At 44.5% G+C, this 24223-nt stretch overlaps 1 protein-coding gene across 1 annotated transcript; it reads right to left on the reverse strand.

Moving 5' to 3' along the window:
* Positions 1 to 306: 306 nt before the first annotated feature.
* LOC125449835 (tudor domain-containing protein 10-like) lies at positions 307 to 22479 on the reverse strand. The gene is made up of 13 exons (XM_048525773.2): positions 22343 to 22479; positions 20260 to 20290; positions 18057 to 18151; positions 16089 to 16141; positions 14373 to 14443; positions 13440 to 13596; positions 11408 to 11447; positions 8920 to 8989; positions 5819 to 5966; positions 4179 to 4318; positions 2651 to 2805; positions 1156 to 1226; positions 307 to 525 (listed from the first exon to the last, which is right to left on the reverse strand). Exons 1-13 carry the CDS (start codon positions 22428 to 22430, stop codon positions 487 to 489), a joined length of 1158 nt encoding a protein of 385 aa, XP_048381730.1. The 5' UTR covers positions 22431 to 22479; the 3' UTR covers positions 307 to 486.
* Positions 22480 to 24223: the final 1744 nt, after the last annotated feature.

The raw sequence follows: 24223 nt of genomic DNA on the forward strand, positions 1-24223 counted from the left end.
ATTGAGATACACTAACAGGCTGTTCAGCTCCTCAAGAAAGCCTCACGATTCAGCAAGATCATGGCTGATCTTCCCTGGGCCTTAATTCCTCAAGGCTCTTAACTCCCCAATATCTTCTACCTCATCTTTGAATTTTTGAGTGATCTAGCCTCCACAATTCTCCAGGGTAGAGATTCCCACATACTCACTATTCCCAGAGGAAAACCCCTTCACATCTGTAGTGAACAAATGCCCCCTTATTCTGTACGGCAACAAACACACACAAAAAAAATTCCCACAACACACTGATCCATTTCATGTGCTCATTCTAGTGAAACATTTATTTTTTTTGATTCAGTGATGTGGTAATTATACCCCTTTCCTGTCCCTCTACAGCTTGGAGCCCTAAAGATTGGTGCTGATTAGCAAATAATTTGGTCGTGAAAATTAAACTTTATTTTTGTATTCGCCAGCGTTCAGGTTTTTTCCTGTATGACTGGGCTGCCTTCAGTCCTCGGCTGTGATGGAGAATCTCAGGATGTGAGGCTTTCATTTAAAAACAAAACACATAAGACAAAGTCTTACTCCGTAGAAGATGCAAGGGTGGGTAGACACTCAAACTTTGACTATTTCCTGTACCCTACTATCTTCCCCGTCCCCTAACCGCGCACACCCACACCTTCATCACACTCTCTTCTCCCCCCGCTCCCCCCAGAAGGTCTGACCATTCAAAAACCCAAAGAGCACGGCTCCCTTCCAGCGGGAGCCTGTGTCCTCTCTTCCCATCAACACACCATCATTCCCTGCTGGGAAATGCAACCTTCTTCCCTTAGGCCAACATCAGGCTCTTTGTTCCAATCTCCTCTACCTCTCTACAATCCATTCATAACGTGCTGGAGTGCAAAAATATCAGACATTTGCCTTTTCTTGATAAAGCAAGTTTGCCTTTGGAGGATGCCAAGCAATTCTAAAGGGACCCCCCTGATAGGAGGCGACTCCCTCTGCAGTCTGGTTACCTACCCGCCCAGGTGAGGGACAGGTTGCATGCTGGCCCAGATACCAGACAGCAGGCAGCCATCCCACAGTGCCTTGTGGGAGGGGGGGTAGAGAAAGAGAGAGAGAGAAGGAGAGGATCTCAACATCTCTTATTTCATTCTAGCTTTTTAAAAAATTTACCTCTGCCTCATGGAATCCGACAATCCTTCCCTTCAGAATGACACCATCCATCTTGCGATTGCCCATCACTCCTGCTTATTTAAAAGGAAAGGTTGAGCTGATTTATGGCAGTGAACTTAAGTCAAATCTTCAGTCAAGTTAAAACAAAGCATATCCAAGTTTACAGATTTCCCATATAATCCTTCCATCCTTGGCAACCACTAACTGCAGTTAATGTTTCATTTTTTGATCCCAGATTTGCATCCATTCTTAATTCCAATTACTCAATGCCATGTTGCACAAAGCAAAACATCTTGTACTGCAATCAGGCTTTTCTTATAAAGTATAAAGACATTTCTTCTGGGCTGAAGTGACAGTCCTGGTTAAACCCTTAAGAGTAGCCAGTGAAGAGGAGCAGAAATTTTAGGTGTTACCTGCTGTAGTATACCTCCTTAGGGAACAACTGCTCTTAATGGACAGATTTGAGCCTTTTGTCCAGAGGCTCATGGCGGTTGCTCAAAAAGGTTTCCCTGGATGAGCAGTTGTTTGTAAAATGTGATCTCCTACTTGTAGGATTCTTTTATTATTGACAAATTAGCAACCAATAATTAAACCAAAACAAACAGTTCAAGTTCTATAGCTTCATCCAGGACTTCAAGGTGTCCTAAAGTACCGCACGTCCAAACAGGTTCCTGTGAAATGCAGTCACTGTTGTAACATTGCAAACAATTGTGTATAGCAACCTCCAATAAAACAGCTGATAACACTGATATCAGAGATAATAGGAACTGCAGATGCTGGAGAATCTGCGATAACAAGGTGTAGAGCTGGATGAACACAGCAGGCCAAGCTGCGTCTTAGGAACAGGAAAGCTGACGATTTGGGCCTAGACCCTTCATCAGAAATGGTTTCTGATGAAGGGTCTAGGCCCAAAACATCAGCTTTCCTGTTCCTCTGATGTTGCTTGGCCTGCTGTGTTCATCCAGCTCTACACCTTGTTAGATTGGAATAACACTGATTGATTCTAACACATTTAAAAAGAAACTTAGAATCCCCACAACTGGAAAGAGACCATTTGGCCTATCAATCTAAAGTGACCCTCCAAAAACAACATAGACACCCCCCCACCCCCCACCGCCACCACACCATTCTTATCCCCATAATCCAGCACACTAACAGGCAAGTTAGCACAGCCACCTCACCAAACCTGCACATCCACAAGCCGAGAAAGGAAACTGGAGCACCTGGAGGAAACCCGCAAAGACACAGGGAGAATGCGCAAACTCCACGCATTCAGCCAAACAAAGCTTGAATTGAACCTGGGCCCCTGGTGCTGTGAGACAGCAGTGCTAATGCTAATAGCTGAGTCACCGCACCACCCCCACTGCATCACCAACTGAAGGACACACTGGTGTGGGTGAACTGCCCTTCTTGTTACGTCGTGCCCACGGGGTAAAAGTGGGATGACTGTCAAGGACAATCTGGAACAGAAAGCCAAAGTGACGAGTAGACTCACCTTGCTGTAGGACAAAGGGCTGAACGAGAGGTGAGATGGTCCAGAACTCATCTTTATCCAAAGATTTCACAGATGATGCTGGGACACAGGCTGTACTCCCAGAATCCACGTAAAACAGGATGACCCGACTCTCCACCACATCCACGATCCAACACCTACAGACAGAAAGAAACAGGAGGGTCTGAGATATAATCCTCCTTCCGTTAGCAGTTGGGGAGCACCAGACAGAGAGACAATGTTCAGCAAAGTCAAGGGCGATCCACTGCGACTGATGTTGAAGCATTGCCAGATGGGGCTAGGAAAGTCCACTATGCAGTGTCTTGCTGTCTACAGCAATCTCTTCCCCTCCTCCCACTCATTCCAGGCTTTCATTTTAACCAGCTCCACGTTCCCTAAATACCTGAAGATGCTTTAATCTAAATGAATGCTATTGTCTTCCAGAAATCATTGTGCAAGAACTTACCTTCAGACAGGCTGCTTCTTGGGACCATAAATAAGACCAAAAATAAAAAAAAAACTGAGCTGCGTAAGGATAGACAGGGGCCAGGTGACCATACACTCAGTCAGAGAGGTCAGTTTTAAGGACCATATTAAAGGGGAGGGGTGATGGGAGAGGAAACTCCAGACCTCGACAGCTGATTACATGACTGCCAGCTGATCAGCCATGGAGGGCAACGCCAACACCTGGCCGGGGGGGGGGGGGGGGGGGGAGCTGTTAATTGTGTCGAGCCACCACCACTGCCCAGCTAAAGTCAGCTGATAAGAGCAAGACCAGAGATTCTTTTCGGCCAGATCCACCTGGGCCTTTGGATGTATCTGTGCTAAGACTTTTGATTGGTTATACCGATTTGGGTCTGTAGGTGGCACTGTGCATCAACAGTGGCTGCACTACACATTAGAAGTGACAGCGAGCAAATAACTGGAGTTCAGACTTAATCAGGAGCACATTCCGGTCCGAGCATCTTGGCGATTTATAGGGATTAAAATGGTCCAGAGCACCAGTGAGAACATGTCTGCTTCTCTCCCAAGAGTGGACACTGGATATTATGTTCCCTTCAAGAGGGGGGAGCGGGGCCGTGGCTGTATGGTAGTGCCATTGGACAGACTGGAGCAGCGTTCACCACCTTGCCTGAAAAACAGTGCATCCTACAGCATGGCACTCCACTGGACGTGAACCCCTGACTTTCTGGACTTGAGGCACAATTGAGATACAGAGATGCTGCTGATGGACAGCATAGACATGCAAGGGATATTTAAACACATTTCTCACATCATGCCCTGTCACGTATTCACTAAGTCAATCCTGGGGCCGAAACAGAAGGGATTAAGAGGATTACTCAGTCAACAGGCAGGGTGGGCCAAATGGCTGCCATCTGAGCTGGGCGATTCTACGATGGAGGTTCAAATTGGCATGTTTCCAAATGACGGGTCTCCATTCAACTGGGAAGGATGTAAATCCCTTTGGAGTCAAGGTAGTAAGCACAGAACCAATTTTATTGTCAGGGAAGCAATAAAGGAGCTCACTGACCTATTCCATTCCCCAGCCTCTCCTGGGAATTCCGCCATGCAGCGCCGGCCCCTCTGTACCTCTTCTTCCTTGAGGAATGGCTGCTCCTGGGTAACCACAGAGAGCGTGCTGAACAACTGGCACATCTTCACGTAGGTCTCCTGTTGCAAAGGTCATCATTCTCGTTAAACCACAAGGCCAACAGGTCTGATCTCTGCTTGTGTGTCACTTTATACTTCCCGACGCCTTCAGCCTACTGCCAATCCTCAACCCCTCCACCATGTACAACCAACGCATCTCCAAGGTAGTGTCTCAGGATCACCCACAGTGGTGTCATGTAGGGGAACAGAAATGGTAACAATGAAGAACCTGCTTCGCCATTCAAGGAAATCATGGCTGATCTGTGTCAACACCATCTTCCTGCATCATCTCCATTATCTTTAATTTAAAAATAATACTGAAATCAACTTCTGTCTTAAATGCTTTAGGTTGAGTTTCCACAGTCACCTGGGACTGGTTTCTTTTTTCATTCATGATATGTGGATGTATTTATTACCCATCTCTAACTGCCCTTGAGGCAGTGATGTTGAGCTGTATTCTTGAACCACCGTAGTCCATATGGTGTAGGTATACCCACAGGACAGCTAGGAAGGGAATTTCAGGCTCTGGATTTAGCAACAATGAAGGAACGGCAATACGTTTCCAAATCAAGATGACGGGTGGCTCAGAGGAGAACCTGCAGGAGGTGGTGGTGGTGTCCCCATATATGAAGGGCCACGGCAGCACAAGACGGGCTTGGAAGGTGCTATCTGAGGAGCCTTGGTGAGTTGCTGCAGCCCTTTTGTAGATGGTGCACACTGCTGCTATTGACCATTGGTAGCAGAGGGAGTACATGTTGAAGGTGAAGGATGGGCTGCCTATTAGCCTCCCGAGTGTTGGAGGAGTGGTACTCATCCAGGCAGCTGGACAGCACTGCACGACACACTCGACCCGTGCTTTGTAGAACTTGGACAGGCCTTGCTGAGATGGGAGAGGAAGATATTCGCTACAGGATTCCCAACCCCCAAATTGCTCCTGCTGCCACATTATAAATAATGCTAGTCTGTTTCAGTTTCTGGTCAATGCTAAATAAGACTCTTCCTCCTCTACCCCCCCCCACCCACCAACCCACCACAACTCTCACCACAGGGCAATGGTAGCCAGGAATTCACCACCTGCTGAGTGACGAAATTGCACCAGACGGGTGCATAGCAGGATCCCCCAGGCCTTGCATTGGCAACAACCAGACGGTTTTATTTTTAGTGATGTCAATTTAAAGTTATCCAGTGTTAACAGCACAATGAAGTTTACAAAGGCCCCTGTAGTCACACCACTAGAGGGAGCATTTTCTATCTATTTTATCAATTCCTTTGTTCATCCTGAACAGCTCAACTCGATCACCTTTTAGTCATCCCAAACTGGAGGGAACATGGGTCTATCCTCCACAACCTGATGCTTTCCAACTCATTAGTAACCTGGTATATCACTGTAGACAAAGCACCCCTCAGACAATACAGTGCACTCTTGAAACTGCAAATGTAGCCTAGCACATTCTTCAAATGGTTCGGCAAGCGGCAACAAATCATTTAAATGTGCATTTACCCACTGCCCTACCCCCTTACCGGAGTCAGGTTCATGGCCCAGAAGTAAGGCATGTGGGGGAATGTGTCCATGACCATAAGCCCAACATCTCCATGCACCTTGGTGCTCTCTGCCATCCAGCCAATGTCCTTGAAACAGCTGGTCAGCATCTGCACCAACGTCAAACTCCTGGACAAAGACATTTTGCAGAGAATTACACAGAATCCATAAGACATGGGAGCAGAAGTATGCCATTTGGTTTTTTCAGTCTGCCACGCAGCAGTGAAACAGATCATTTGGCCAACCAGATCTACATCCGTATTTCTGCTCTACACAAATTTCTTCCCTTCTCATCTCCCTGTCCATGTTACCCCATCAATATATCCTTCTCTTTATTGTTTTCCCTGCCACTTAACTTGAAGAAGTTAAAATTACCAAATGGAGATGGTGATCATTCAGCCCATCTGATTCATGCTGGCTCTTAAGCACAACCTGTTCATTCCTACTCCCCTACCTTTTCCCCCATAGCCTGGCAATTTTTATTTTCCCTTGAAATAATCGCCCAATTTCCTTTGGAAGACCTAGGATGAATCTGCCTTCAGACATATAGTGCAGCTCAAATTTGAACCATTTGTTGCATGGAAAAGAAAGTTTCTCCTTGTTACTGCCAATTGCCCTGAATCAGCACTTGATGGCTTTCAATCTGCCCACCAACAAGAAAAGCTCCTCTCCATTGTGTCTTGAACCCATGTGATGTCCAATATCTATGTCAAAATCTCCTCTGAGGAGAGCAGCCTCAGCATAACTGCTTTTTCTCAGACCAAAACCTTTTCTTCACCTTCACTGATGCCCTCACTTCCTTCCTGTAGCATGTGCTATCTGCCTAGTACTTTGCGTGGTGACATAGCACACAAGGTCAAGTGCCAGAAAATGGTATTAGATTGGATGGTTGTCTGATGTCTAGCACAGACACAATGGACTGAAAGGCCTGTTCTATTACTTTCCCAAGGTTCATTAGGCTGATACTAGATAAGAGGACAGACGAAGCAGATTGGGTCTGTACTGTCTGGATTTTAGAAGAACGAAAGATGACCTTATTGAAACATACAAGATTCTTAGGAGACTTGACAGGTTGACATGGAGAGGAGTTACTTCCCCTTGCGTGCATGTCTAGGACTACTGGACATAATCTCAGGAGAAGAGGTCACACGTTTAAGACATGGAAAAATTCCTTTCCCAGAGGGTACTGAATCCATGGAATTCTTGATCGCAGAGGGCTGTTAAGTATATTCAAGGCCAAGACAAACAGATTTTAAATCAGAAAGGAAATCAAGGGTTATAGAGAAAAGGCAGGAAAGTGGAGTTGAGGATTATCGAATCAGCCATGATCTCATCAAATTGCAGAACAGACTTGACAGGCTGAATAGCCTACTTCTGTTCCTATTGACTCATCATCTATTGCTGTATCAGTTGATTAAGGTGAAAAGATTTGGTAACCAGGGGACTGACAAAAAATGACAATCAGCAACTGGGAAAACTTGTAAAAAGAAAACATGAAGCAGCAAGTTGTGATCTGAAACATTCTAGTGGAATGGGACAGTGGAAGCACATTCAATGGGAACATAAAAACAGATACGTAGCAACAGGAGGTGGCATTGAGCCCACAGAGCCAGCCCTGCTACTTTAGATCATGGCTTACATTCTACCACTGACTGGGACCAAAAAGCTGCCAACCAGTCAACAGAGCTCCTACTGCTCTATCAAGGTCCAAGCCACTTAGAAACAATTCAACAATGAAGTGAAATGGTAGCAGCAGCGAAGGAGGAGAAAGCCAACCTAAGGCTATAAATCTCACGCAACAACATGCTCCAACTGCAGAAAAACTTGTGTATCCCATTTTGGCTGCTCAGCCATAGAGTCATAAAGCATGGAAACAGAGTCTTCAGTCCAACCAGTCCTTGCTGACCGTAATTCCAAACTAAACTAGTCCCACCTGCCTGTGCTTCGTCAATACCCCTCTGAACCTTTCCTATTCATGAACTTATCCAAATGTCTTTTAAACATTGTAACTGTAAATGCATCCTTAGAAGTTCATTCCTCACGTGAACCACCCTGTGTAAAAAAAACTGCCCTTCATCTTTTTTAAAATCTTTCTCCTCTCACCTTAAAAAATATGCTCCCTAGTCTTGAAATCCCCAATCCTAAGGAAAAGGGACCTGCCACTAACCTTATCTATACTAATTATTTCATAAAACTCAATAAAGGTCACTTCTCAACCTCCTACCTCCAATGAAAGAAGTCCCAGCCTATCCAGCCTCTTCTTATAACTCAAACCCTCCATTCTCAGCAACATCCTGGTAAATATCTTCTGAGCCATCCAAAGACTCACCTAGCCTGATATATCATCCTTAATTCAAATGAACTGCAGTTGATGTCTACTGTCTACCTCAATACCATTTCCCTGCACTATCCCCACAAAGATTGATTTCTGGTCTTGAGCCTGCTCAAAGATTGAGCTTCCTCGGCCTTTCTAGGGGAACAGAATTCCAAAAGATTCGCCACCTTCTAAGTGAAGACTTTCCCGAGCAGTCCTAAATGACCTGTCCCTAATTCTGAGGCTGTGTCCCCAAGTCTATTCACCAACTTCTCTTGCATCTACCCCATAAGACATTTTCCCATAAGTTTCAATGAGATCACGTCTCATCCTTTAAGATTCTAAATAATAGAGGCATAGGATCATTGACCTCTCTGATCTCAGGAATCGAATCTATGTCGTTCCTTAGGCAAGGGATCCAAAGGTCCCCACAAATGTCCCCGTGCAATATCAGAAACATTTCAAATTTTCAGAAGGGAACTGAGTAAACACTTATTATGAGAAATTTGCAGGGAGAGGGAGAATAGATGGATTGGACTAGGACTCAATGGATTGCTATCTGAAGTCCAGCACAAGTTAGATGGGCCAAATGGCCTTCTTTCCATGTGACATGATACTGAGTCTAATACAAATCAACAGAGCAAGCTCAAGACTTTCTGGCCTCATGGCTTTCCTGCTTCTTTTGAGCCATCGGCAGGAGCAACCTTTGACCTGCAAGTGGTGAAATTTATGCTCTGCCCAGCACAGGAAACAAACCTTCATCAGTACCTCATCTCCAAAGGGATCGCATAGCTGATCTGACCTCCATCCCTAACTGGCCGAGAGATGCACAAGGTTTCTGCAGGAGAGGAAAACAAAGTAGATGGGTTGTAGGTAGCTTGCTGACAATAAGAACGAGATGAGAGTTTTGATGTACAAAAGGGGCCTGGGTGCCCTTATATAACTACGACAGAAAGCAAGTGTGCGGGTGAAACAAGCAGTTAGGAAGGCTAATGGCACGTTGGGCTTCACTACAACAGGGACTGAGTATAGCAGCAAGGGAAGTCCTACTGCAGCTGTACTGGAGCTTGGTGAGATCACACTGTTGGATTATGTTCAGTTATGGTCTGCTTATTTAAGAAAAAATATAACTGCCATATAGGGAATGCAGACAAGATTCACTAAACTGATTCCTGGGATGACAGTTTTGTTGTATGGGGAGAAATTAGGTTGAGTGGACATTTTATTGAAATCCATATAATCCTGACAGGGCTGGATACGGGGTAGACCATTTCTGACTGACAGGAGGATTTTCTTCACTTAGATGGGCAGCACTATCCTGGCAATGAAGTTATCGAATATATTCAAGAAAGAAAGAAAGAAATTGATTCCTACAGGCCAGAGTTGTCAAGGGGTGTGGTTGAGATAGAAGATTGGCCATAATCATTTCGAATGGCAGGGTGGGTTTGATGGATAAAATGGCCTCCTCTTGCTCCTATGTTTACATTTCTACACGTGGCACTAAACTTTTGATCATGTGTAGAGGTAATGCTGCATTCTAAATTCAGTTCTATCACCTTGACACACTTATGCAAGTTATGATTTGCCTAGTTAGCATTCTAAACAATACTTTTCACTGTATCTCAGTATGTGAGACAATAACAAATCAAATGAAATCATGTCTTAGTGTCTCCTTATGTGACTTACTATCAATTCCTGTCTAATTATACTCTTGGAAAGCTGGTGACAGAGGTAGCAAGTCAGGGGGACACTATTACATTAAGGTGCTGCTGGAACGTGCATTTCATAGTCTAGGTTTGAGCATCAAGAAGAGGCAAAGCAGGAGATGGAAGGCACCAGAGTGAGTGCCTTCAGACAGACAGGATGTCAGAAGGGTAACACTTTCAATGGATATGGTATCTCAAGAAAGATACTGGCCTTAGCAACGGGAGGATGTAGTTTATCTGAACAATACAACTTCGGGGCAGGACCAGGCCACTTGTTCCCTTGTGCCTGCTCCACCATTCAATAAACTGACAGCTAGTCTCATTAATACACATTCCTGCCGACTTCTGACCCATGACACCTGATACCAGGGCTTAAGGGGTTCAGATTAGAAGACTGGTTCATTAAACTGTGACTGTTGAAGATTCAAGTGTTTAAAATGTTGCAAAGATTTCAAAGGGTAGGTAAGAGAAAATGACCTACAGTGGAGAAATGGAAGAGTGGGGATATCATCTTAACATTGCAGTGAGGCAATTTCAGTGGAACACTTTTACCCCAACACAGGCATTAATGAAAATACCCACAAAAGATACAAATTCTTGAGGACTGAGCTTTATTCAATGAAGTCATGACTTATTTGTCTGTGTGGTGAATTTCAAAATCCCATCTACACCCAATAATATTGGATTTCCTTCCCTCTCGCAATTCTGTCCACCCCACCCTAAAAATTGTTAGTGACACTGCTTCTATCTTCTGAGCTGCAAAATTCTAAAGTTGCACAATCCTCAGACAATTTTTCCTCATTCCTGTGCAAAAAGGATGACTCCTAAGTCTAAAACTGCTCCTCCTGGTTCTGGACTGACCCATAACAAGGCATAAAGAGTGAAGGCTGCTAAATAGGATTCAGTTAAGCGTTTGATTAACAGTGATGCACTGGAATGGCCTCCTCCTGTTGCCATAATAAATCAGGTCAGGCACAGAATGACTCACCACGCTTGCCCTGAAGGGCAAGAATGGATTTGACAAATGTAATTGTTCCTAATGACTAAGACACCTAAGGTGGTGATGTGGGACTACCAGACAATACAAGACAGCCAGACGAACCCACTGACACCCGCCCAGCCAGCAACGATGAGTCAGCCATAACATACTTGCACGGCTCAGCTGTGGCTCACATGTCAAAACCCACCCACCGTCTGTAAGATATTCACCCCCAGAATGGGGCTGTGGGCTTGCAGGCGGGGGTTGTGTGTAGAATGACAGGAAGGATAGCGAGGGTTTTGCAGCAAAGTATTTGGAGTAAGTAATGGCTGGTCATTGTTTAAATGAATGGTGATGCAGGCCAAAGGAACAAATGGTCTCCAGCTGACCCGTGAGAAGGTAAATGTGTGTGTGCATGCATGCACATGACAGGAAGAGGAGAAAGACAAGAAAGGAATGGGAAAAGAGGGAATTGAGTGATGGTAGGATTGAGCGAGGGAGGAATGGTTAGAGGAAGGGAAAGTGAGGAAGTAAAGAATGCAAGAGAGACAAAGCCACAGAAAGTACTTACTGTTACCTAGACTGGGGTCTTTATCAACCTTCTCTAAAGGCTGTGGGTTAAAAAAAAAAGAGGGTACAGGATTAGAATGACACTGTCAATAGAAGCACTGAACAATTCAGGTTCGAACCAGGGTTAGATAGGGTCAGCCTTTTTTCCTAGGATGGTGACAGCGAGCACGAGGGGGCATAGCTTTAAATTGAGGGGTGAAAGATATAGGACAGATGTCAGAGGTAGTTTCTTTACTCACAGAGTAGTAAGGGAATGGAACGCTTTGCCTGCAACGGTAGTAGATTCACCAACTTTAGGTACATTTAAGTCACTGGATGAGCGTATGGACGTACATGGGATAGTGTAGGTTAGATGGGCTTCAGATCAGTAATGACAGGTCAGCACAACGAGGGCTGAAGGGCCTGTACTGTGCTGTAATGTTCTATGTTCATATTCCGCCTGACAGAACTCCATTGGAATTAACCACTCCATTTATTTCCGACACACCCGAGGGATCAGCAGGCTATATGATGAAAGCCTCAGCAATGCTAGATCAGAATCACAGCTCAATAAGAAATCTTCTTGATTAGCAACTGATCAGGAGGATGAACCCTCAATTATTATATCCAATCCTCCAACTTCGTTTAAGCAAATAAGCATGTGGGCTTTCATATCTCTGGAGTTCAGTGCCACAGTGGGCAGAGTCACCAGCTTCATGGGAACAACCCATCCTCTTTGGCTGGCCACCATGAAGCTCTGCAACACCAGCAGCAGGTGCACTAGGAGCACTGCCACTTGCAGGTTTCCCCTGGGGCTACACACCACCCCGACTGGGAAATAGACTGGCCATTTCTACATCGTCTATACTCCCTCCCAAACAGCATAATGGATGCACTTACACTACTTAGGATGCTGCAATTCGAGAAAACAGCTCACCGCCACCTTCACAAGGGACAAATTGGTTTGGGCAATAGCTGGCACCAGCCACATCCCAAGAATGAAGTTTTTTTTTAAAGCAAGCCATTAGGTGGTTCTTGAGGACAGCCTCATGCCCATTTTCTCTCAAACAACTTGGATACTACCCCTTCCCAAAGCTACCAACTACAGTTTGATCACGTCCTTCCAGTGCCAAAAGTCCTGCGATATCAGAAAACCTTACCTCTCCCCATTTCCAACACTCCTAAAGCTGAACCTAAAAACAATCGTCTATTTTGATGTGGTAACGGATTACTTTCATTCTTTTAGAAGTTTGTTCATTGGATGTGGGTGCTGCTGGATAGGCCAGCAATTATTGCCTATCCCCAAATGCCTCTTGAGGTGGTGGCAGTGAACCATCTTCTTGACCCACCGTAGTCCATGGGGTAATAAGCACACCCACAATGCTGTTAGGAAAGAAGTTCAAAGATTTAAAAAGTTTTTGAGGGCAACCTTTTCAAACAGAGGGTGGCATATGTATGAATGAGCTGCCAAAGGGGTTGGTGAGGCTGGTACAATGATAACATTTAAAAGGAATCTGCATGGGTACATGAATAGGAAAGGTTTAGAGCGATACGAGCCAAATGCTGGTAAATGGGATTAGATTAATTTTAGGATATCTGGTTGGCACAGACAGGTTGGACTGAAAGGTCTGTTTCCATGCTGTACAACTCTATGACTCTGTTTTGACCAACAATAGATCTGCCATTCCCTCACTAGGTCCAAGCCAGGATGATGAGTGGGCTTGGAGGCGAAATTTGCACAGCTTATTAAGGTGCTGTAAAAAGAGCTTTGGTGAGTTACTGTGCATCTTGTAGATGAGGCACAAAGCTGTGACTGACCATCAGGGAGGAGGGAGTCAATGTTGAAGATCGTGAACAGTGTGCCATTCAAGAGGCTGCTTTATCATGGATGGTGTAAACCAGGTTTGTACACAAGTTGTCCATAAAGCTAATCTACTATACCTGTGGAGTTGGCAACTCTACCGTTGTCAATGACAGCATCTGCAAGGTGAAGGAAAAGCCCCAAATGTCATGCCACAAACTGCCACCACCCATAGAAAGCTACCAAATCCTACCGGCAATTCAATGTCTGTTGCTTCCGTCAATCTTTCACTACCCCTGGGCTCGCAGAGATCTCTCACGACCAGGCGTCGCCCATTGTAGATGGTGTTGTTCAAGTGATTGACAGCCAGTGCCACATTTTCAGCATCCCCCACATCAACAAAGGCATAGCTGCCAAGGAAAGAAGTGAACATTGTTTCCCTTCCAGCATTCCCAATCAGCAAGCAGATCTCTCCACCCTTGAAGCCTTCCAAAAAAACCCAATCAACCACAACTCTCACATTTACTGTCCATCCCAAGGTGCCCTGAAGAGGTAGCTGATAACATCCTGTATAATGGTAACTTGCTAGTAACCCACACCTAAAAATATTGCACAGACTGGGCAGGTTTGCTTTTTGGCTGATTTCCCTTCAGATGGAAGCTGGAATTCGATTCCATAACTTAGCAGAATCCCTGGTGCAGACCCATTATTGTTAATCACCAATGGGTGGTTAACATCAGCAGCCATTGGCACGGAAGAATTTAGTGTGCTTTCAAGTGGGTCAGTGAATGTCTGACTCCATGTTGCTAGGAGTCCTTTTTTTTCCCTCCACAAACAACTGTTCAACACTTTGCATGATTTGAAATTACAAGAGTTGGCAGAGAAGACTGGAGCAGACAGTTCCTCTTCAAGTAGTTTTCCCAGTGAGGGCCACAGATGAATGGGACAGTGTTTGTTTCTAAGCCCCTCTATATCCTCATCTCCCCACCTCTGTAATCCCTTTCAGCCTCAGAACCTCTCCTTATCTCTTTACAGCCTGTCCTGACTACCTCCTTGGAGTCTCATGGTCGAAGTTTGTTGGCAAATTTTCTCCCTGCGTGCAACACCTTGTGATGCCTTAGTATGTTAAAGGACAAAGGTGCTTTTTCAGCGCAGGGTGTTGCTGAACCATAAATCTGCAGCTTACCACTTCAGGCCTGACACTATTTTGCGAACCTTCACAGGCTCAAACGCAGCAAACAGCTGCAGGATCTGCTCCTGGAAGAAATGCAAATGTAACTGTTAGATGTCACATCTCCGAGCCCTAAATGTCTAACGAGAACAGGAAAGAAATGAATCCGCTACCCCAATTTTCCCCACACCTCATCCACTTTCTTCACTTCAATTCTAGGAACGAATCACAAGATATGTACACAGCCTAATATTCTTCAATGGGATATGAGTTCACCAGCAAGAAAAACCATGGTTGCACATCACTAATTGCCCTTGAAGTGAGTTGTTCACTTGGCCATTTCAGACGTTGACAGCCCCAATGCTGCAAGGTAGACGGATAAGACAGCACACTTCTTCCCTAAAGGACAGAGACAGGGTAGAAACAGAGAGAAAGACTGTGGGGAGGGTGAGTGAGGGGACAGCCCAGGCAGGGCGAGCAATGGAGGGTGAGTGAGGGGAAGAGAACAAAGTGGGTAGACAGGGAAGGATGAGCAAGAGGGAGAGGAGGCAAGTGGGTGAGAGGAAGGCGGCAGAGAGGGGAAAAATGACTGGCAAATCTTCATCGATAACAAGGTGTAGAGCTGGATGAACACAACAAGCCAAGCAGTAGAGGAGCAGGAAGAGAGCCTACTTCTCTGATGCTGCTTGGCTTGCTGTGTTCATCCAGCTCTACACCTTGTTATATCAGATTCTCCAGCATCAGCAGTTCCTACTATCCCTGACAAATCTTTAGTCCTGATGAAGGGTTTTGGCTCAAAATACTGACTTTCCTGGTCCTTAGAAGCTATCAGACCAGGTGTGCTTTTCCAGCTCCACATTTAATTGCCTAGGCTTCAAAACTGGAGGAGCAGAACTTGAAGATGAGATTTCCTGGTTGAGAAATGCCAGTGAATTAAAGCAAAAAATCAATGCAGATACTGGAAATTTAAAATGAAAACAGAAAACGCCAAAAATATTCAGCAACCCAGGCAGCACGTCTCTGTGAAGAAGGCAACTGTTCCTTCATCCACAGATAGTTGTCCAGCTGCTCAGGCGTGTTCAACATTTGCTCCTTAAGTCTCTCTCTCTCTCTGTCCTTCCCCTGGCACCATGACTCAAATTCATTGACCAATGCAGCTGGTTCCGGAGTTTATGTAGCCAGGAACAAGGTAACGGTGAAAAACGGCTGGAGTGAAGTTCAAACTATTGCTTCAGCACCAAACATCACTCACTTTCTCCTCCACCAACACCCCAACCAGCTCCCGCCTCTCCCTTCTCCCTCAGTCTGGTCTGCCACCTGATCATGGCCGATCTGACCATGGGGTCTATTTTCCTATCTACTGCTCCATACTCCTTCTGATTGCCTTGTCTGAATCAAGAATCTATTCCCCCTTAAAAATATTCAATGAACCTGCTTCCAGCATTCTCTAGAAGATTGTAGTCAACAGACTCATGACCTCAGAAAAGGAAAAAAAGTGCTTTAATGGGATTAAATTATGCTACCTAGGTTTAGTTTCCCAAATGTTCTGTGAAGGGCAGATTTACAGTAACCTTAACGCGATGACAAAATACAACAGGGATGTTAACAAACACAAACTTTCTCTCCCCAATGCACAATCACGTTTTCAAAGGTAAAGCTCCTGTGCACAGCAAAGCTGATCATTCAAAGCCACAAGCCTCGATAAGGGTGAATTAGTGTGTCCCAAAGCACCTCCGCAATCTCAGATGGAAGATTTCCAATGTAGACATCCTTCTTCCTGAGCCCTGTGGAAAAAGAACAGTATATAAAAGCCTTAATTTTTTAAAATGTTCATACACAAGATGAGCGTCACTGACTGGGCCAGCATTTATTGTCCATCCCTAACTGAGTTACAACCACATTTCTGTGGTTCTGGAGTTCTACGTAGGCTAGGTCAAGTGACGACAGAAGACTTCCTTCCCTAAAAGGCATTTTCCACCTACAATTCAGAGGAAGTGGTGATGCAGATAGTTACAATATTTAGAAGACATTTGGACAAAGTCACAATTAGAAAAGGTTTGGAAGGATATGGGTCAAACGCAGGCAAGTGGAGCTAGTTTAGTTTAGGAACATTGTTGCTGTGGACTAGTGGGCTGAAAGGTCTGCTTCCATGCTGTATGGCTTCATGACTCTGTAACTGGTAGTTTCATGAACACCATGAAACCCTTAATTTCAGATGTTTATTAATTAAAAATTCCACCATCAGCCACAGTGGGATTCAAACCAAGCCCTTAGAACATTACCTAGATTAACTGTCTAGTGATAATACAAGGCCATTCCCACATATATTTAAAAAGGGCAGAACCACAAAAAGGTGCTCCAACCCCCCCAACATCAGCCAATCATGTTCCTACATCCATTGAATCCACTAACACATTAGCCAAATCAGTAGGCAATTCAATCAAGGAATGTATCTCTGGCAAGCCCCCCAACAACCCCACGCAACCTCTGTACACAGGAATTGGTGTTGGAGCAACAACACAGACAACGTTCTCCCCTGCTCTACAGCTAAGGGAGATAGTTGAAATGGTTCAACCTTCAGCATTTCCCTTACTTGAATCAGTAAACTCACCATAAACTAAAGGTTAAACGGGAAACCTCCCAGATCCACTGGTTGAATGTAGAAGACCCAAATGTACAATCCATGTTTCCAAATTGGATTGTTTCTTCCATGGGAACAAAGGGGTTGTTAGATGTGACAAAAACCAAAGGTCCAGCCCTAATTCCCTTTATCCCTTCCTGCTAGTCCTATCTGCAAAATCCTGCAAATCCACTGACAGGATTGGCACCCCAATATCATTGTTGTCTCTCCAGCTAACATTCCCAGTACCGAGGCACTGATTACATCAATCAACTACTTTCTCTGCGAACCTGACATCGGCTCCAGCTCTGAGCTGTGTCTTGGTTCACTTCTCCCAGATTTTAGCAGGGCAGGCAAGCATGTACCTGTGTAAAATGTAACTAACGCCTCCTGCAGCTGAATAGTTGTGTGGACAGGTTGAGTGATTCAAGAGAGTTCTTTCCTGTCTGTTTTTTTTTGCAGGCCAGGACTTGAGGTAAGAAATACCCAAGCAGTGGAGAGCTTTGGGAATCATGGGCCTGAAGTCGCGTGATCCTCCCAGGCTCAATGGCACTGATGGTGGCATGCTATTGGCCTCAACAATTAGAGGTATGAACTGATAATCCAGATGTTCTAATCCAAATACAACACTGTTGGGAATTTAAATATATAATCTATCACGAAACCACAGGATTGGCATTAAAACCCAGCTGCTTCTCTAGGAGGGAAATCTGCTGTCCTTTTCCAGCCTGGCCAATGCATGACTCCAGACCCTCAAAGATGTGGTTGAGTCTTAACTGCCCTCTGTAATGGCCTTAGTGGGACTCTGCTGTAGCGAAATTGCTATGGAATATACTACATTGACTGTAGCAGTTTATCTTCTCAAGCAGTCAAAAGAGGGAATTAATGCTGGCCTTGCCTCACTTCAGGAACAACTGTAAAAACTGTTTTCTTTTAAAACTCCACCATATGTCATACAGTATTTCCAACCATTCATTTCCTTTTGCCCCAACATGACGAATTTCTTTGTTCACCGAAGACCAGGGAAGAGAATGTCAGAAGGAAAAAAAAAATGATAGATGATAGCCCTCCCCATGTACCTTTTGCAGTCTTTGGTTCCAGTCTCCTGTTAGAAACTCCTTCACCATGAATCACTCTCCTTGCTACCTGCTTCTCACAGCTTTCATTTGTTGTCCTGGGACAGATACAGGAAGAGTAAAGTCCAATTTTGTATCAATTCCAGAAACACATTAATGCCGAATGAGATGGCAGTAGTCCGATAATTCAATCGCTTGTAACCTGCACTTCTTCAGTATTTTGAGTTAACGGCAGGTCAATTACATGTTTAAGGACACATAATCGCCAAGGGTTTTTTTTTGCTACGGTAAAACAGTCCAAAACTAGAGGGCACATGTTTAAGATGAGAGGGGAAAGATTTAGAAGGGACCTATGAGGCAACATTTTCACACAAAGGATGGTGCAAGTAGGAGTTGCCAGTGGAAGTGGAGGAGGCTGGTACAATAACATTTAAAAAGGTACCTAGATGGGTACATGAATTGGAAGGGTTTACGAGGGGCACGAGCTAAATTTTGACAAATGGCACTGGATTAATTTAGGATATCTGGTCAGCATGGATTAGTTGGACCTAAGGGTTTGCTTCCATTCTGTACAACTTTATGACAGCCAGGATTCTGGGGAGTGCAATCTGATGATCTATAAGACTGCATTCATGCGAACAGGGGGAAGATGGTGTGACAACAATACTGTCACTAGATTAGCAATGCAGTAGCCCAGGGTAATGCTCTGGGGATATGGGTTCAAATCCCAACATTACAACTGGATGTCAAGTTAAGATTACCCCACAGTGACACCTTCTGCAGTCTAATAGTCCAACTATGTTGTCTACTTGAACCCCCATGTGGAGGGCAGGCAGTGAAGCATGTCACCACAGAAACACACACAGCCCACATCCCAGAAGTTGTCAGCAACCCAAACAGACTCAAAACAAACTGATCTAACATGATGCGGAGGTGCTGCTGGTGGACTGCAGTGGACAAGGTCAGAAATCACACAACACCAGGTTATATTTCCAACAGGTTTATTTAAAAACACAAGCTTTCAGAGCCTCTCTCCTTCTTCAGGTATTACTGAGAGAGATAGGATCAGACACAGCATTTAAGAGTAAAAGATCAAAGGGCCACACCACTGACCAGGATGTACAAAACAAACCCAAAATACTGTGAAATCTTTAATCAGTTATAAGATTTTAATTAATTAACTAACTTGTATATGTAAACCCCCGATTTCTTTTCAAGTCACTGACCTGAGACAGCTAAAGGTTTTATCAGTGTAAAGGAGGTGATATTTTAGTTCAGACAATGCATGCCTTGTTTAAAGTCTGCTTGTATTTTGGCTTGAGTCAGACTGGTTTTGCTTCTAAAGTAGGAATTTCTAAAATGTTACATTGACTGACTGTTATAAATTGTGTGCTTTTTGAACAAAATAGAAATTCATCCTACGAACTCGCACTTGTGTGTGTTTGAGTGAGACAGAGAGAGTTTGTGTGTACGCACGTGAGAGAGAGTGTACAGTGTGGTGGAGTCACCTGTAGTGTGATATGAACCCAAGATCCTGATTGAGGCCGTCTTCATCAGTATCAAACTTGGCTATAAGCCTCTGCTCAGTGACTCGACATTGTCGTGTGTCCCAAAGCATGCCTTGGAGGACATTTCCCCGTGGATCCAAGACCAAATGTCCTTGACCACTGAAGTGTGCCCCCACTGGTAGGGAGCATCAGTCTGGCGATTGTTGGGTAGTGTCCATTCATTTGTTGTTGCAGCATCAGCTTGGTTTTGCCAATGTACCACACCTCAGGGCGAGACTTAAAAGGAATTCAGGGACTTACATATGCATATTAATCAATTAAAACCTTCTAATTGATTAAAGATTTAACAGCATCTCAGATTTGTTTCATACATCCTGGTCAGCAGTATAACCTTTTGATGTTTTACTTATAGATTCTGCATCTGATACTATGTTTCTCACTAACACCTTAAGAAGAGCGGCTCCCGAAGCTCGAGTTTTCAAATAAAGCTGTTGAACTGTAATCTGGCGTTGAGAGATTTCTGAACTGATCTAATAGTTCAGGACACACAATCTGATTGGCCACAATCTTGCTGAATGGTAAAGGAAGCTCAAGAGGCTTGGCCGGTAACTATCTCCTCTGTCCGTAAACATCATATAATCTCAGGAAGGGAGACTTAATGTCCATAAGGAAGTAAAATAGTGCTGCATGAAACTTACATTTTCATTTTCTCCAGAGGCTTCCTCAGACCTGAAGGGATTCAAGCAGCCAGTTAATTTCAATTCTGAGCAAGATTCCGACAGCTGAAGTTCCACCAACTAGACGACAGCAGAATTAAATGATGCAGCTTTCAACAGACACAGTTTATAATACCTCAAGGCTTGGAAATTGTTGTTGAACTGATATACATGATCCATTGGAGAAGAAGTGAGAAGCACATTATGCCAAGGACGTAACCCCATACTGAAGATACAGACTGGAATCTAATCCAGGGGTTCAAGTGGGTTTATATATAGGATAAGATACCTGGGAGAGAGTTACAGACTGGAATCTATGGAGCATTTGTGGAGTTGAGTTATATATAATATAACAGATACACAGGAGTTACAAACTGGAATCTAATTGAAGATTCAAGGGATTACATATTGAATAACATACATGAGAGTGAGTTACAACTCGAATCCAAGGGGTTGCAGGTGTTTATATATAGGATAACAGATACCTGGGAGAGAGTTACAGACTGGAATCTATGGGGCATTTGTGGAGTCGAGTTATATATAACAGATACACAGGAGTTACAAACTGGAATCTAATTGAAGATTCAAGAGATTATATATTGAATAACATACATGAGAGTGAGTTACAACTCGAATCCAAGGGGTTGTGGGTGTTTATATATAGGATAACAGATACCTGGGAGAGAGTTACAGGCTGGAATCTAATTGCAGGGTTAGGGTCACTTTATAGATAAAATTACAGATAATCAGGAGTGCTTTACAGACTGGAATCTAATTGACGGGTTCAGGGAGGATTTATACAGATGAACTGGAATTTAGTCAAGAGGGTTCCTATGCAAAATAAAAGCACACCCTGCAGTAAGTTACAGACTAAAATCTAATCAAACAGTTCAGATGCTTTATATAATAGATATTCAGGAGTGAGTTACAGGCTGCAATCTAGTTTAGGAGGTTGGATGGGGGTGTTATATTTAGAAAACATATACCTGGAATCTAAAAGAACTTCATATATAGAAACACAAATACGAGAGAAGAATTACACAACTGAATCTAATCAAGGGACTTGGGAATGGCTTAGAAATAGAGTAACAGATACACAAAAGCAATTCCTAAAGGGTTCACATGAATTAAATGTGGAATAACATATCCAAGAGTGAGTTACAGACTGGAATCTGATAAAAAGGAATAGCAGAGATTTCTATAGAGTGGCAAATCTCCAGAACCTGTTGAAACTTCAAAGGGATTAAAGTATAGAAAAACTGATACCCAGAAAGTATGTTAAAAACCTGGATCTGATGTAGGACCATTCCTGCCAGCCACTAAGTTTCACAGTCAGTGGGGTTGCAAGGCAAGTACCAGGCAATGCAGAATGCAACCATGTGGCCTACTGTGCCAGTCTAGCTGGCAACAACACCTTCAGCACCACAAGGCAGGAATTTGTGATACCCACAAACTCCTTCTCCTCATCCTCCTCACTCCCTATACAATCTTTATACATGACCCCAGTCCAATAGGAGCATCCTCCCATCTCCCTGATCCATTACCATTCCTTATAGATAGCTCCAGTCCTATTAGGGCAATGACCACCCCCATGCCTCCAAATCAGAACATTACAGATTATTCCAGCCCCATTGGGGCACCATATCCACTCTTAACCCACCCCCCTCATAAATCCTTCTGCTGAGTCCAATCCCACTTGAAGACACACACTTCCATCTCCTCAACACAGCTCCCCATCCTTATAGGTGACCTTAGTCCCATTGGGGTATGTCTTCTTTACCCAAACCCTCAAACTAATCCTTTTCCTGAATCCTTCTGATCAACCTAACTCTCTAGTCATTTCTTAGAGGCAATTCTTGTCCCATTGGGGCATCCCTGCTCCATCCTAACCCTCTACTCAATTCTTGTAGGTGACTCCTGTCCCACCGGTGTCTCCCTAATCCAACCTAAACGTCTACTCAATCCTTACTGATGACTCTGCCCTGTTCCCTTGCGCAGTGGTTGAAGGGGGAAGTCAAAGCAAAGGAAGAATAGGGGGTAGATAGACATCAGGTGCCGGCCTTACCCAGCCGGGATAGGGGAAGATGAGGTGGAGAGAGCCTGATCGAGTTGGAGCCGCCATTAGCCTCCACCACCGGCGCCTCGTGCTCCATAGCCCCACGTGACCCCTCGCACGCAAGCTTCAGACAGCCACCGGAAGTAGGGTCCTCCACCGGATGTCCCCTCCCACTACCGACGTTCAGCATTGGTGTTTGTTTGTGGTCCGCCGCGGCTGCCGGGTTCGGAGGTCATGGTCGCCCCGCGCGGCGGCTTTAGCGCGGAGCGCGACCATTGCCCGTCAAGGCGGGAAAACCCGGCGCGTGGCGAGTCTGTCGCCATCTTGTGCCATTGGTGCCCATTTTCGTCGATGGCGGCGGCTGTTGCTCCTCATACCTTCTCAACCTTATTTACTTAAACCTAACCCTTTATGTAAACTTTATTATTATTCTCTCACCGGATCGAAAACGCTAACTCTGCTTTCTCCGGCAGTTCTTTGATTTACATCATTATTCTACTACTTTGTTTCTCTGTCTGCCTCCCCCGTTTTGTACTTCGAAACGTAGGAACTGGGTAGCGGTTTATAAAATGATGAGTGGCACGGATGGGGTGAATAAACAAGGTCTTTTCCCAAGGATAGGGGAATCCAAAACTAGAGGGCATAGGTTTAAGGTCAGAGGGGAAATGTTTGAAAGGCATCTAAGGAACAACCTTTTCATGCAGAGGGTGGTGTGTGTATGGGACCATCTGCCAGAGGAAGTGTTGGAGGCTGATATAATTACACCATTTAAAAGGCATCTGGATGGCTATATGAATAGGAACGGTTTAATATACCTGAGTAGATTTGTAGCTTGGATGCTGTGGTTGGTTTGCTTGCTGAGCTGGTTCATTAGTTTGCAGATGTTTTGTTAATCTGCTGGGTAACATTGTCAGTGCAGCCTCCAATGAAGTGTTGTTGTATTTTCCCGCTTGCAGTTTAAACTCTGGAGTCTGTTGGCATTGATTTCTGTTTCTGCTATTTCTTTGCAATGGTGTGTATACAGGGTCTAATTCTGTGTGTTTATTGATGGCCTTTTTGGTGGAGAACCAGGCCTCCAAGAATTCCTATGCATGTCTCTGCTTGACTTGTCCTGGTTGGGATTAGAGAGATGTGGGCCAAATGGAGGAAAATGGGACTAGATTAATTTAGGATATCTGGTCGGCATTGACAAGTTGGACTGCACGGTCTGTTTCCTTGTTGTACAATTCCGTGACTCTGTGAGAGTAGGAGTTTCCTTATTCACCTCTTCTTCCCTCCTTGGTTGGAGAGATGTGGGCATCACCAGCTAGACCAGTGTTTATTGCCAGGGCTGTTAAGAAAGAGCCATCCCCCATTGGAATCACACATAGACCCAGACCGGGTATGATTTCTATCGCAAAAAGGCGTTCGTAAACCAGGTCAGTTTTTACAACCATTAACAGTGATTTCATGGTCATCATTAGAGTCCTGATTCTAGATTTTTATTGGAGTCAAATTCTATCGTTTGACCCGGACGGTTATGAATCTTGGTCTTAGAGCATTACCTGTATCAGTGGATGAATAGTCCAGCAACAATACCACCAGTCCGTTACATCCCCATTACGCCCTTTGAGCCTTTTCTGCCATTCAATAGGATCATGGCCAATCCTCTGTCTAAATGCTACGTTCCAGCTTTCTCCCCACGCACCATTAAAATCTTTAAAATGTTCTTTGGTTTCTTAAGTATATTCAGTTACTTGGCTTGCGTAGCCTTCTGTGATAGAGGATGTCATAGGTCCATTATCATGTGTGAAGTGATCTCAGTCCTAAATGGTTCTGCCGTATCCTGAGACATGACCCTTGTTTCTAGACTCCCTAATCAGGGAAAACATCTTCCCCATTTCTAGTCTG

This window comes from Stegostoma tigrinum, chromosome 47 (genome assembly GCF_030684315.1).
Source record: "Stegostoma tigrinum isolate sSteTig4 chromosome 47, sSteTig4.hap1, whole genome shotgun sequence".
In the NCBI taxonomy this organism is placed as follows: Eukaryota; Metazoa; Chordata; class Chondrichthyes; order Orectolobiformes; family Stegostomatidae; genus Stegostoma; species Stegostoma tigrinum.

Coding starts and splice junctions, on each gene's coding strand:
- LOC125449835 (XM_048525773.2), bottom strand. CDS start 22,430: ATGGAGCACGAGGCGCCGGTGGTGGAGGCTAATGGCGGCTCCAACTCG. Junction 16,142..18,056: donor GGAACCAAAGACTGCAAAAG/GTACATGGGGAG, acceptor CTTTTTCCACAG/GGCTCAGGAAGAAGGATGTC. Junction 8,990..11,407: donor AGACCCCAGTCTAGGTAACA/GTAAGTACTTTC, acceptor CCTCTCCTGCAG/AAACCTTGTGCATCTCTCGG.